Here is a 15655-nt window from a genome sequence, read left to right as displayed (position 1 = left end):
AAAGTAGAATGTTTTGCCTAAAGTCACAAATGAGCACCCTCCCACTCCAAATTGAGCATGAATTAGGAGTAAATGTAAATTGCTAATTAAATCACAGACGATTATAGCATTTCAGTGTATGAGAGGCTACACTTAGGCCCCAAATCATTCCACTAGAATAGTGGCATCTAGAACTTCTTGTTCTGATGAGATATGATATCTGTTTGCATTAATTTTGTTCTTATTTGCTGGAGTGCCTGGAATTCACACACCTTGAGCATTTATGTAGTTTTAGTTTAGTGCCTCTCTCCATAAAGAGTCATCTCCCAAGGGTACTCTGTTTACTGCAGCCTTTATGATTTTATATTGCTTCATGCAGTTCCAACTTACAGGGTGTTGATGTGCAAGGCTTCCTTGGGCCTTGTAGAAACCCAGACTTATTTAGAAATCTGTTTGGTTTATGGAAGACATTAAAGTCAGAAAGGGATAAAAGCAAACTCTCCATGTGGAATTTGTCTCAATCTCAAAGCCTAGATAATAATAAGAGAAGAAACAGCATAATAGAAATAAAGTAATAAAACTATCAAGAAAACCCAAGGAGAAAACACCTGGTCTATTAGATCTAAATGACTAAATCTTTAAATTACAAGTATCCCTTATGAAAATTACCAAGTTTATTTTCTAGAAGGCTGCAAATGGGAGGGAATTCAAATAACGAAGCCAATGGTCTTTTGTGTATTTCAAGATTCCAAGGGACTTTAACCCTTCAATGATCAATTTTAGTCTCTAGTATTTCTACTAGAATTTGAACCTTAATCTCCGGTAATAATTAAAATATTACTACATATCTGATAGATCACATTAAATATATGACATATCTAGTTTGAGCCTTTTCAAAAGTTGTTTTCAATAACAAAAAGTAACTTTTTGTTATTGAAAACAACTTTTGTTTTTCAATATTACAAATAGTGATTGCAGCCTGAATGTTCTACCTTTCCTTTGTATGTATCAGAATTTCTTAAATTTGAAACATTGAAACATCTGTGCAACATCCCATTCGTGAAAACTCCAAACCACTCTGCAAATAAAAAGGATTTGATAATGTGAGTGTAGCGATACACAGGGAGCACAGCTTGGCCTTAGGATTTTTAACGCAGTTAGAGAAATTTCTAAAAAAAAAAACAACACCGAAAACCCTTCCCTTTTAAAGTCAAATTTATTCATCTCGAAATTTCAATCACACTCAATTATCAAAGTTGAGTTATTTCAGCACACAGCTTAACAGACATTTCTGTCAAAACACTTGTTGAACACAATTTGGGATTTATCTTTAAAAAAACCTGGTAAATACCAACATTTCTATTAGTGCTTTCCTATTCTTTTCTGAAAATCTCTACTTTTCAGAATAATCTGATAATCTTTCTGATAATCTTTCTCAATTGCCCTTTTTTGTTCCTTCTTATTTTTTTTCCACAACAGTAGCAAACTAGCAAGAACAATTCAATGCCTTTTGTGGCTGCACCCATTACAGTCTACTATGTTAGAGTCACTTTTCACCGTTATTCCAAAAGCAACTATCATCGTAACTTATTAGCATTTTGACTCCATACAATTAAAAACTGAAACTTTAAAGTGACTCAAAGGATAGTTCTTACTACTTGGTTGATGAAATGATAAAAGGAAAAAAGATGTTGAAGAGAGAGGCTGAAAAATCCAATTTAGGACATTTATGTCTCACTAAGGGAGGGAAAAAAAGCCCACTTATTCCTACTCTTTGATACTGCTAAGTACAAGGAGATCTGAGTACAATTTAGTAAGTTGCTAAAATTATTTACATTCTGTAAGAGTATTGGAGACGTTGTCTTAGCTGTATCATTGATAACGTTTTGTAAGGAAGCAAAAGCATGGATTTCACTTTCTGAATAACAGCCTTTAGAGGAGAGGAGCACAGGAAAGGAAACATCTTGATTTCAAAGAATTGAAAGGTCGACAAGGAGTCTTCAAACAACTTTGCTAGTGATCTAACCACCATATGATGCATGGAAAAGACCATGCATTTCCCCTGGAACATACCTTGCCTAGACATTTTGCTTATTATGAGCTCTTACAGTGCGTTTGAGGGCACTTGACAAGTGGGGAAGGAGGAACCTTGAGCTACACTTCAGGACGTGGAGCTCTAATCACTGAGCCATCCAAGCCCACAGACGAGGGAAGAAAATGCAATATTAAAGAGCACAAACCCTGGCTCTTCTCTCATATTCTGTAATGACTGTCTTGAGACATAAAGGAACTTTTCTTATCAATTTTAGCCGAGGATGGTACAGGGCAATCCTGAAACTAAGGGATGGCGACACAGAAAGCCGAGTCTGTTCCAGGATAGTGGCGGAAGTTCCGTAAAAAGAGGCGTCCGTCCGCCCCCCAAAAACCAAGTCTCTGCCTGTTTCCAAAGTGTTCACAGGCTCGCTGTGCCTGCTGATTGTCAGTGCATAGGAGCGGGTTAGCAACCCGCGACTGTGATTTGAGTGCGATATTGGACACTGGTTCCTCTGTGCACTGGATGTGGGAGAACTTAACCAAGCGCGCTAGATGGGCTGGAGAAAGGCTGACTGTTTACTTCTGAACTCACTGGACTCATCCTCTTGGAAGCTGGTTGAAGCCATTTCTTAGCTCCCGCAGAGTTTGGGAGCAATGTGCAAATGGAATTGGAACTGCCACCTCTCTTTCCTCGACTGAACCCTGGTGCGGGGTGGCAGCAGATTGGGGCGAGGCACAGTCTGGAATATCCCTTTGTGTTCCCACCTCGACACTCTTGGGGCGCGGAGGGGAGGAGTTCGTATCCTAGGCCACTTTGAGAGCTCTGCGTAATAATTGGACGTTCTCTCGTCAGACTGCTAGGCATGTAGCAGAGGCACCACACTGCCCCCTTCTCGGGCTCCATCCCCACTCACCCGCTGGCCCTGAACTGCCTCAGGTAGTTGGGAGGCAGGCCAGGAGTCTCCACCTCCTCGTGGGCGGCAGCCATTCGGCGCGCTCGGGAGCCGAGGAGTTGGGACCCATTGGCTGGGGGGCGCTGCCAGTCTCTGGAGGGGGTGTGGTGGGGGTGGGGTTTCGGGCCGCCACTGGTCTGGGCCGCTTACGGTTTGCTGGGTGGTGGGTGAGCGTGAGCCTAGCTACTGTAGAATTGCAAACAGTTGGGAGCAAGCGAAAGCGCGCCAGAGAGAGAGCGAGAGAGTGAGGGAGAGAGTAGGAGGGGACCTAGAAGAGACAGGGCAAGAAAGCGAAGGCCTGAAGACCAACGATTTGAGTCTGAATGACCATGGCCGTCTCCGCACCTCCGGTGATCTCTGCAACTTCCAGCGGCACAGGCGTCGCGGGGGGCTTATTTCGGGCCGAACCCCTGTACTCGACTCCTGGAGAGCCTCCTCGTCTCACCCCCAATATGATCAACAGTTTCATGGCTAATAACCACAGCGGCAGAGCGGGGAGTGGCGGGGTCGGTAGTGCCAGCGGAGGCAGCGGCAACACCAACACCAACGAGTGCAGGATGGTCGACATGCATGGGGTGAAGGTAGCTTCGTTCCTGATGGACGGCCAGGAACTGATCTGCCTGCCGCAAGTCTTTGATCTCTTTCTCAAGCACCTGGTGGGAGGGTTGCATACGGTGTACACCAAGCTGAAGAGACTGGACATATCTCCGGTGGTGTGTACTGTCGAGCAGGTCCGGATCCTCCGCGGGCTGGGGGCCATCCAGCCCGGGGTCAACCGCTGCAAACTCATCACCAGGAAAGACTTTGAAACTTTGTTCACCGATTGCACCAATGCCAGGTGAGATACTCGTTTCTTGGCTCGCTCTTCCCCCTTTGCCCTCTTTTGCATGTCTCATTCTCATCCAACTTTGTAGAGAGTGAGTCTTAACTAGCTTGCTCTACTCTTCACGGTGTAAGACGGTGGGGAAAAAGGACTGGAAGGACTCATTAATTGCCTGTCCCTTCTAGTCCGAGCTCAGTGGCAGGGCTTGGGTCTAAGAAAATCCCGCACAATCTTCAGTTTGCGGTCTTGTACTGAAAGTTTCCAGCCTTTCTCCCATATCTTGCATGGCTTTCTGGCTGCTTGTGGTTATTTGTTAATTTCTCTATTTGGTTTTCTTTCCTGCTCTTTTGTGGCCGTACGGGTCGGATAGGTTTTTCTCCTGAACACGGACACCAAGGGCTTTCTGGAGGAGTGGGCTGGCTGAGCTGTAAACTGGGCTCCTAAGCTGGCAATCCAGAACACAGCATTTGAGGGATGCAGAGGGTCGGAAGTCTAGAATCCATCCCAGAGGGTGATTCGTTCCCCATCCTGTGTGTTTGTTGTGAGAGTGTGTTGGTGTGTGGTGGTGGTGATGGTGATGGTGTGTGTGTGTCTGGGTGTGTGTGTTTGAGAGAGACTGAGAGAGAGAGAGAGAGAGAGAGAGCGAGCGAGCGTGAGGACAAGTGCTCACGCCTGCTGCGCAAAGCTTCCCCGTACACGATACAGGAAAGTCGATGGAGCCTTTTTTTTTTTCTTTTAAAGAACGATGACAGATGTCACTTTCCTGGGATCGTCTCTTTGGGTCATCTGCAGAGGGCAATGTGGGGCATGAACGCTGGGGCTGGGACCGGGTTGGGGGTCGGAGTAAAAGTTGGCAGGTTTTCCAGAGAGGATGCTTTCAGCTCTTCCCCCAGGCAAACAGTTGGAAGGGTCCTATTCCCCCAAAGAGAGGATTTCATAAATGATGATGGCCAGCTTCTCTGGTTGTAAGTGTACCTCCTTCATATCACATCTCAGAAGTACATTATAGAACAAATAGCCATTTGCATATGTCCATAAGCAAATTGTATTCAATGTTTCTGAGTTGTTTTAAAAAAGTAAACTATATTCAAGATTATTTGATTTTTTAAAAGACCTGTAAATTAGTCTTCTTAGTATTTATTCCATCTGCAGTCTGTTAATATCTGTTAGGAAAGTACACATTTGGCAGATGTGATTAGCATACAAACCAAACCACCATCACCAGGCTAAAGGGGGCAAAGGGATTTGTTGTAAAATAGCACTGCTGTTGATCATGTTGCAGAAAACTTCTGCAGAGGTAGACTTTCTTACAATGCAACTTTAGATCATAAGATTTCTGGGTTTATGAACCAAAACTAACTCATTTGTCACATCTGTTGTAAAATCCAAGTTACTATGTATAGTTGAAGTATACTGGCAACTTGTAGACAAACTGTTGCTGACTGCTACAATCAGATAATGGTACAGAACTTACAAGGGAACCTTTTGTTTTTCTTTTTTTCCCTTTGAGCAGTGTTCTCCTGTGTTCTAGAAATTAAACAGAAACCTGTTCATATGAGAACTCCTACCTGATTCATAGCTGGGGCTTAAAAACCTGGTTTATTAGACCACATTTTCTTAAGGAAGATGTATGGCCTTAAAACACAAAGGAGAACTGCTCCCTCAATAAAATAAGCAAATATAGGTTTTAAGAGTAGAAAGGAAATTTTATTTTGACCACAAAGCACCCTACTAATACACAAACTCAAAGGGTTACCAGGGACTTCAGATGAGGGCCGTCTAGTTTATTTGTTGTCATTTGAAAAGATTTAAACAATCGCAGACCTGAAAACCTATCTTCTCTCCTCCTCCTCCTCCCTCTTTATTTTCTTTTTCTCCTCCTTCTCCTCCTTTCTCCCTTCCCTCTTCTCTCTCTCTTACAAATGCCCACTCTTAAAGAGGAACAATGATTACACATAGGAAATTCTACCTTCTTTAATAATTAATTTACACACCCTTGAGCAAAATCTATGACTTTCATTTAAAAAAAGATTAGTATTTTAATGTGATTTTGATGCTTTCCTCTGTAAATAGAAACTTTAATTTTTATTAGAGCTACTTACTGAAGGAAAAAATGATAAATTTCTCTGTATCCAGAGGCAAGTGTTCTTATACTATTTTTGGACCCTGTTATATGATGTGTTTTTAGGTTATTATTTTTATTCAGTTAAGTTTTATTTAATCCTTATCACAGGATTTACAATGCCAACTTTTTTTGGAGTTTAGATTGCTTTTGTGTATGTGCACATATAAAGGTGATAGAGAAATATTAAAAATGTAAGAAGAAATATATTTGAGATATGATGCATGTGCTTTCTATGGCATTTTTTGTCTTTATGAGTATTTATTACATGCATTTTCTATAATTGTGTTACAAGTGTTGCAATATATAATTGTAAAAATTTATGAAATATATTCTATGAATTCAATCTATAAATAAAGATGAGGAAAACTACTAGAAACATCTATATTGCAGTTTCTAGGTAGTAAACAAACCCTCACAATTTCTGGAAAAAACCTAATTAACATTACCAAATTTTGTTGCAAAATGCCCTCATCATCATATAGTTAAAAAACTACAAAATATGATAATGCTTGTAATGAATGCCTTATGACTTGAGGTAACATTATTCACAGATATGTGTACTTTAAATCATTCCCAACATCTGAATGATTTTATAAAATTGTGAAATTAGTATTTAAGTAAACATTATTTCTATGCCTTTTCTATTCAGTGAAAAGAAAGATGAGGGCTGTAAATAGGAATGAGGCCCAAGAGAGACAAAATAAGGTAGATGAGAAACAGAGCCAGTAAGAGAAAAGAGATGTAGGGTATGAGCAGAATTATGCCATGAGAGGGAGTGAAAGATGGATCAGAAGAGCTTATAGAGATGCCCAAAGAAGATGAGTGATGTATCAGTGGAGACTTGGCTAAAGAGGATTGTCTTTCAGGACTCATGACTTCCTAGCACTTTAAGCTAAAAGGGGGAAAAGTGCAAGGAAAAAGTCCGAGTGGAAACTCCTACATACTATTCTTATTTGAGAAAAGAGATTCATCTTCATGTCCTGATGGATAAATTTCCATAGTGTATTGTAGAATGGAAGGCCTATTTGTAATGGTGTCATTGGCAATTTTCTTTTCCTACATAACAAACATTTCTCCCTCTCTCTGTCAGATAACCGGGGAAGAGTATAAGTCCTGATTTAGGGTATTTTAATTTGGAATGCTTCCTACACTATTCCAGAACACACAAAATAGACCATTTTCAAATTGGTCATTTTCAAAGACGTTAAGGTATTGCCACTAAGTGGCACTTTGATTTAGCTCAGGGCATGTTTTTATTAATTCACACTGAAGAAAAACGAATGAGTAAAATACATATATGACTATTTCTTTGACAGTATTGAAAGCCACAAAAAGAACTCAGTCAGTGCCTTACATTAACTACTTTTATTAGCTAATTATCAAAATATTCAAAGTTGTCTCCCCAGGAAAGAAGTTGGAAAATAATACCTGCCTCAGCTACTAGAGAATAGAAAGACTAAAACTCTAGACTATTCATTGTTCTATTAAATAAGTCAAGCTTTACATCACTGCAATTGCAGAGGGCTATATACGTATTTTTCCTTGATGCCCTTTAGCTTCAGAAATTAATTGTAAAGAAGATTATTTTGAGGGTTATTAAGAAATGATAAAAAGACCCAAACCAAATAGGAAAAATTGTTACCTTGTTTTAGATCTTTGTTTTTGCAGATAAAGCACCATGATTATTTTTTCTACATCTTGTCCAAGAGAACTTGGAGTTTTAATATCAGAGAGTGCAGGCAGGTCAGAAAGCAAATGTCTAAAAATCTCACTCTTATGCAATGGATTTTCCTTACTAAATTCTTCAAAGTTTAATGTGGCAGTAAAATATTAAATTAAAAATTGGTACTCAGTAAATGTGAAAAATCAGCCAATACATTTTACTATTATCTCTCTTTATCTACCTATCTATATAAAAGTTACATTGTCAGATTTCATGATCAGCATTTAATTTCATTTGAGGACCAGCTGATTAAATGTTATTCAGTCATTTACATATAGTTAAATGGATGCTTAAAGAAACAAGAATGTATGATTAAGAAAACATTTTAATGCATTTAGAGACATGATTCAACATATATTCAAATTAATAAAGTTCATTTTTTAAGTAAAAATTTAAATGGTCCAGTTGTGGTTTATTGTTATTTTGACTGTGTGAACAGAACATAAATGGGCTTCCACATTAGAATAACTTTATGTGACTTATACTGACTTCTACAACTTAAAACTACTGCTTTCAAGTACTAGAAATATGATTATTTTAAGCATTCAATGAGTTTGGCTTTGTATTCACACTTGATGAATATAGTTCATAATCCATAAAGAATAACAATTTACTTTGAAAATTGATATTTTCATTCATAGTAAAGTTAAGCAAAATCAAATTTTTGAAGAACTTGCATCACTTTCCTGGGCTAATATTTTGTATGACTTACATTTTCAGAAATGATAAAAGGTTTTAGAAATTAATCTGGGCAGTAAATGCAGACATTTTAATTCATGGGATAATCATGTCTGTTAAAAGTAGTCACATAGTCAACAATGCGCTGTCTCTTATTAGAGAATGATGTCAAGATTATAATTAAAGCAATCTAGTCATGTGCCAGTGCACAGAACTTCCACGTGTACATTCATTTTAAATGCACACTTCTGTATAACAATATTTGTATTTATCTAATACTTTAGCTGGATTTCATATTTGTCCCAAGCACTCATTATTAGGTGAGGGATATTATATTAAAGAAATGATGCATGGCATGATGGAGAATATCTTTGGATATTTATATATGATATTAACCTCAGTGTATAGTACATGAATGCCAATAAATAATTAGGAAGTGATGGTCTTCAGACATTAATGTTTTAGGTGGTTTCATACAGGAAATCCCAAATAACTGTATAAAATATCAAGTCTGAATTGTTTGCTGCTTTCTTAAGTAAACTTATTTTGTCTTAATGAAATCTCTAGATGTTTTAAAAGTGCTTCCAGCTGGCAAATGTAATTGTGAGAAATCCTAATCATAATATATTATATTTCAGTTGGCAATCTATATCTCCAGTGGTACTTTATCTGGTGCATTTCAAGAAACAAATGATTTAGATATATCCACTCTATACATCTCAAATATACATTAAAATGGCCCTAATTGACAAAAACTGAAAAGATCATGTTTTCAGAGAAAGGACATCAAACCTTTCCCCAAAAGGAAAACAATTAGGTATTAATGATATTCTTGTTGCATATTCAAAAGGTCTTTGGTAGCATTTTTTTCCTCCTTTTCTTCCCTTTCACCATCTCAACCTGCAAAACTCTTCACTGTCACTTCAGAACACACAATTCTAAAAAGATAAAACAACATTTAACCACATTTGCTTTGGAAGGGAAATCGAGCATTTGCACCCAATAAGCCTGATTGTGGAACTGCATGCAAATTGTGTTTTGATTTATCTCTTTTACACTTTTTTCCATTTGAATTGATCTTGCATTAATTTCACCAAGCGGCTCTGTGAGGCTGCAGATGTTGCCCTGTGTTTAATAAATCAATGAGACAGATCTGAATGAATCACTTCAGATGGATTCTCTGCTCGGTTTGATGTCTAGATGTTATTCTTAGCTTGTTATCATGACAGATGCATTAATGTTCCCATACACTGCCAGCAATGTCAAAGAGATTGAAGCTTTTAAAGTGGCTCCATCCTTTTTTCCATTTTCTGCTAGAACAACTAAATTTATTTTATTTTATTTAGGAATCAGAGAAAAATAACAAACCAATCATAAGTTTCTTTATGGGAAAGATTCTTAATTTTCATGCTATGTTAACTCTTCCAAAATTGTGGAAATCAGTATCTTAAAAGCTAAATATAGTGTAGCTGCTTAATAGTGCCTCCACATTAATATGTAATCATGGTAGGAAAAATGAGAATAAGTAATATATGATTGGGACACATTGAAAGTGTGTAAATAGAATAATGCTGTATCCAAATTGATTACAGAAGGGTGTTAGTTTTAAAATCCTTACTAATAAGCTTCTTGTTGGCTTAATGCAGCTGCAATATACTCTTACCAAGGGATTTAGAACTCCTTTAGGATTTAATATTTCTTTTTAGTAAGAAGGAGACAGCCTGTGCGTTGTGTATTTATCATTTCCTCACTTTGCAGTGCTGAAAATCTTAGAAAAGTTTATTTCATTTTAGTATGTCTCAGCTATTTATATTTTGGGTAATTATTTGTAAATTACAAATAATTCAATAACAGTAAGTGCTACTTTTATAATTTAATTTCTTAGACTATAGAAAAACATATGCACTCCAAAAGGAACTTCTATAACTCTAGTGAAATTTATTACCTACCTGCATTAAATATCATCACTATCATACTTTGTTTCATTTCATCTATGGCATCATTGCCTTGGTTTTTTGAGAGAAACAATTCTGTTAATTGTTGTGAAGTATTTTGAAACAATTCTGTTAATTGTTGTGAAGTATTCTGAGTCTTTGAGTTTAACTTTGTCAGTGTTATAACTTTTTAGTTAATCTCTGATGTTTGAAAATACAGATTTTAAAAAAGATATTCAGTTTTTCTCTTGTTTAACTTTCTGGAGAATATATATTTTTAAAAATAAGCTTTCAAAGGTAGTTCCTCTTTGCAGGCCTTTACAGTATTCTTTCATCATAATTTTACTGTTAGCTTTATTAGAATAGGAAAACAGGAAACATTGTTAACTGATACCGTTGAGGTCTCAAATTCTTCAGGACATTTTTATCTCCAGTGTTAGGCTAATCTTGGAAGCTTAAAATTCATTCTATGATCTACAGTATAGTTTAAAAAGAAGTTTCTAATGAAGTTCAGTAAGTTATGGACAAGAGTTAACTTTTTTTTTCAAATTTTGCTTAAAACATGGGAATGTCTTCATGGTGAGATCTTGACACATCCTTCTTTAAAGATAAATTTATATATTAGAATTGGTGAAATTATTCTACTGAGAATGTGATTATAAGATGTAATATATGTTGTTTTATGCAAAATTGGATATAATATAGCTAAAGAGCAAACTGATATATTTATCGCTACCTGTAATGATATCCCTAAAATAAAACTTAATTTTTTACATAAAACAAAACCTTGGATTTGTAATAATAATTTCTGAGGAGTTATCTTTAACTTCAGTAATATTCACTATAAAACTTTAGTAAGCCTGATATTGTATACATATTAGGCACCTAATTCACATTTGTTAAATGAATACAATCATGGACACACACACATTTATTCTTCTCATCAGAATTCTTTGCACAAATTGCTGTGCTTTAAAAAAAGCTAAGAAGTAGTTATGTAAAGTATACAATTATAAAAAGACACTAATCCTAAAATTTTAATTCCATTATAAAACCATTTGTAATTATGCCATAAAATTTTCACAAATATACATATAAAGCTATCAAAATCTATTATATTAAATTAGAATGTTTAAGTGAAATGTATCTTTAAAGAAAGTGTGACTTCTTGATTTATTTTTTAGTGAAAACCCATAGGAGATGTTCTAATATTATTAATAGGCAAAAATTAATAAATAAAACAAGCCTACTACCATAAAATGATTCTCAACTAATTAGATTTATACTACTTGATGTCAGCACTAAACCAGGCAGTTGACTTGATCTTTTTTCAAACAGTGAATGCACGTTTATGAAAAATGAGTTAGTAAGAGGGCTCTCCTCCCTTCTATCTACAGTTTGTGAATAGAAAGAGAAATACTTAAGTATAATGATTTACTTTTTTCTTGGATAATCTCAAGACACATCCAATTGCAACACAAATTTGCATGAAGTATTCCCCTCCATTTAAAGGAATAGCTTAGTTCCTTCTGGTGAAATTAATTTTGAAGAGTAACATTTCCTTTCATCTAGGACCCCTGAGGTTGAAACTATTCTTATGCATGTACTATTTTGACCCATTACAATTATTTAGTTTATTAGAGCAAATAGTGGTGAAAACTTTGTGATTATACTACTGGAAAAATATATAGTACAGGAAAGTTTAAAAAATAATGAACCACAGTATTTTTTTTTTTGCTCTATAACCTTTTTATTTTTAAACAGGTTAATAGTGTATAATGTAGTGTGTATGTTAAGGTATAAAACATTCAGTTGCGATTGTGTCCAATGATCTTATCAGGTTGCTGGCAACTGCTAGCTGCTAACAGCATTTAGGCTACATTTAGTCTATCTGCTATTTATGTGATGGGTTAAAAAGAAAAAAGTAATATTGATTTGTCTGTGGATTAAAGTTTGAAATGGGCAACAGCCTGAACACAAAAGGCTTTTTTTAAAAAGATTTCTCAGCTTGCCATTGATCTCCTAGTTTTATTGCATTCATTATTTATTAAAAGAATTTGCAAGCTAAACATAATGTTAAGCTAGTTTGCACACAGGGACCGCACTTAGGAAATTGAATGGAAATTGCATTAGAGATGAACATCTGTGCTATTTTTCCACTCATGTGTTTATGGGTTTGTATAAAAGGTGTATTGGATTAACAGTTATAACCATTATAGCTTACAGCAATATGTTAGATTCTGAGATTTTAGTTATTTTGGAAGAAGTCTGTCTCTCAATTGTTTGCCTAAGAAGTATAGTAATATCATCAGAAACAATATTTGGATAAATTTATTTTATTATTATATTTGTTAATGCATTATCTACATTATGTATCAATTGTGAGACTCCCTGCTTTGTTGAAATAAAAACATTTTTTAAAATGCATACTTAATTATCATGTAAGACTATACTAACTCTTAATGGATTTTGATAGTAGGATACATAGGTGCTATTTACACAGTACCTATTTTAAGAAAGTTGAGTTTAATGCCATATTAAAGTGTAGCAAATTCACAGAAATGATATAAAAATTTTAATTTGACCATCCATAAAATGTTATTATATATATATGTTAGGCCTTGATCCTTCTGAAAGGATAATAAACATTCAGGCACTGAAGACTTGCTCTATATAATACTACAGACAATAGGGTGAGAAGCTTTATGATATGGTTCCCCTCTTGAATTCAATCCAAGCAAATTTAATTATAAAAACTCAAGAGGAGCTCACCTGAAATAGTTCTCTGGAGGACATAAGTTAGACCCTAGTGAGTATCTTCATTGCAATATTGTCTTTAATCTGTAAACTTTTGGAAAATCATTCTATCCACTTAATTATTAGAATTTAAATAAAACAAAAACTTCTTCACAATAATTTTGATCTCTCATGATTAGATTTGTCATAATTGTGTGTGTGTGTGTGTGTGTGTGTGTGTGTATGCATGCGTGTGTGTGTATAGAGTATATTCTGTGGTGCCAGGCAGTGTTTGTTCTGGGTGAAGAGAGTGAACAAAGCAGTCTCTTCTCTCATGGAGCTTACATTCTAGAATCATGCTGTCTTTAGCTTTTATATTTTATATATTTTATATTTTATATCCCCCCTTTTATATTTGTTAAATTGTGAAATCTTTGAGATTACAAATTTTTGCCTTATCCAGTGTTGAATAATTCTTAAATTTCCTTTCTCATATCTGCCTCATATGTTATATCAGTAAACACTAGATTTTTTTTAGTCTTTAGAATTATACCAGAAAGGGCCAACTAAAAATAGTCAGTTATTGATATATAAAATATTTTAGTTTTATGAATGTAGGGAATTACTTAGGTTATATATAAAATATACATCAAGAGGAGCTTGGAATAAAACAGGTATTTCTACTTAAGAATGGCTGTAGTTAATTGACTTTAATATCTTTTCTCTGACATATATTTGTTGCAAGGGATATGAGTCCTTAAAAATTGATAAAATTAGTCATTCTATGAGACATATGCTTTTGTAGTAGAATGTGCAACTATGGATTAGAAAAACATGTGTTTTCTTCCCCATGTTAATAAGCTTGCTTTCATTTATGTTAGAGTTTTAAATAGATCCTCAAGCTTGATATGCTTTGGTTATAGTCCTATACAATATTATGTGCCAAAAATTAAAACACAGATGAGCAAAAGTTATTTGTTTTTATTTGTTCAGAATACATTGACCCTTACATGTATTACATTTAAACATAAATAACTCTGGAAAATAAGATTACTTGCAAACATGTATAATTAAGTGTTTAATGTTAATGTTAAATTTGCTGCCTTGAAAATAGAATATGATCTGCTAAACTTCTAAATGTATTTTGTAAAAAAGTTTACGAGTACTGTCTAGGTTTTTATTTGAAGAAGACAAAAGGGGAATTTATTCATACAAAGAAATTTACTGCATAGTACATTTTATTCATTGAACACAAATTTTTGGTCTCATATTATAAGCCAGTTAGAATATTCAGTTTGAACACACACATGCACACACACGTGTATTGTGTGCATAGGTATATATAATATGTGTATATTGTATATTTCCAATTCACCCCATTTGTCACTTCATTTCAATAAATATTAAATAAGTTCCTGCTATTAGTCTGTACAAGGCTACTTTTCAAGGGGAGAGTAGTGATCTTAAGAACTATCCAAATTCTTTTTTGTCTCATCTCCAGATTACTTAGGTAGAGTTTTATTGTTACATGGTTAACTCTCAGCTAACCTACATTAATGCAAGGAATAGTAAAATCGTGGAAAATTAAAATAACATTAATTAGGCTTTGCAGTACATTAGAAAATGTTTATGGTACCTTTACCTGTCTAAATATATTTTGCTTACTTTATTCTACTATTAAATTCTATTTACATTTTATAAATATGCACTGGTGGGAAGGAGAGGTAACCAGAAACATGCTAAGGTTGAACTAAATCCGAAATTAAATGCTTCGTGTAGAAAACATCTGAAGTGAACAAAGCATAAGCAGACATAGAGTTTATTTGTCATAGCTAACAGCTGTGTACTGGATCATGTTGGTTAGCGCTTAACTAAATTAGTATATTTTGCTTGAATTTATTCTTATGTTGTCTATGGAAAGACTTATCCACTTAATGGATACAGTACTCATTATAGCTATTAGCAGATCAAACCCTGGCAAACTGCATAGTCCAGTTGTTTACTTTAACATGCTTTCCTGTGCTTAGGACCCCTAAATAATCATCTTCCATAAGTTAAATAAACATTCGTTCACATCAGAGGAATCATGGCTTTTCGGTTAAAACACATTGATAAGTACAGCACTAAATCAGATTTTTGTGAAGTGTTTATGATTGGGATACTTAATCGATATTCCACTTGCAGTTTAAAAAATGGAACATTATAGTCTTGATGCTGATCATGTCCTGCAAGTGTGGACATTTTAATGATGGGCACATGTTGAACATTGTGATCTCTGAAGAGGGTAGTAACTGCTCCAGAGCTTAATTGATGCAAGTACATTTGGCATAGCTGCTTTCTTGCACTTCCAGTTGTTTTGGATTGGTCCTCATCATACTAGAAGACTGACAGGTTTTTGTTATTTTAGGGGCATGTTCTTTTTCATCAGGTTGTATGATGCTTACATAATCCCCATTCTGCCAGTCTAAAGCTTTTCTTATTCTTTGCAGTTTAGTCCCATTGAATTGAATGACTGCTCTTCTGTGTATTGTTTTGTTTTTTATTTTCCCCCCAGGGACTCTCAGTTTTTAAATGTAAATACAACTCAAGAAATTCCGGTTTTTAGATCTTTTTCTGTATTAGTGGGAAAAATGTAAAAGTGCCCATCAAAGAAGGGGCAGTGGAGTTCAA

General features: G+C 35.3%; 1 protein-coding gene across 2 annotated transcripts in view; it reads left to right on the top strand.

The window, feature by feature from the left end:
• Positions 1-3121: 3121 nt before the first annotated feature.
• Positions 3122-15655, top strand: part of DACH2 (dachshund family transcription factor 2) — a 640028-nt gene continuing 627494 nt past the window's right edge. For both annotated transcript variants that reach the window (XM_067024263.1, XM_067024264.1), the window contains exon 1: positions 3122-3804. In XM_067024263.1, the coding sequence (XP_066880364.1) occupies positions 3290-3804 (515 nt within the window). In that variant the 5' untranslated portion in view covers positions 3122-3289. The remainder of the gene's footprint in view (positions 3805-15655) is intronic.

The sequence above is a fragment of the Kogia breviceps genome, chromosome X (genome assembly GCF_026419965.1).
Source record: "Kogia breviceps isolate mKogBre1 chromosome X, mKogBre1 haplotype 1, whole genome shotgun sequence".
Lineage (NCBI taxonomy): Eukaryota > Metazoa > Chordata > Mammalia > Artiodactyla > Physeteridae > Kogia > Kogia breviceps.
This window is presented reverse-complemented; position numbering and strand designations above follow the sequence as displayed.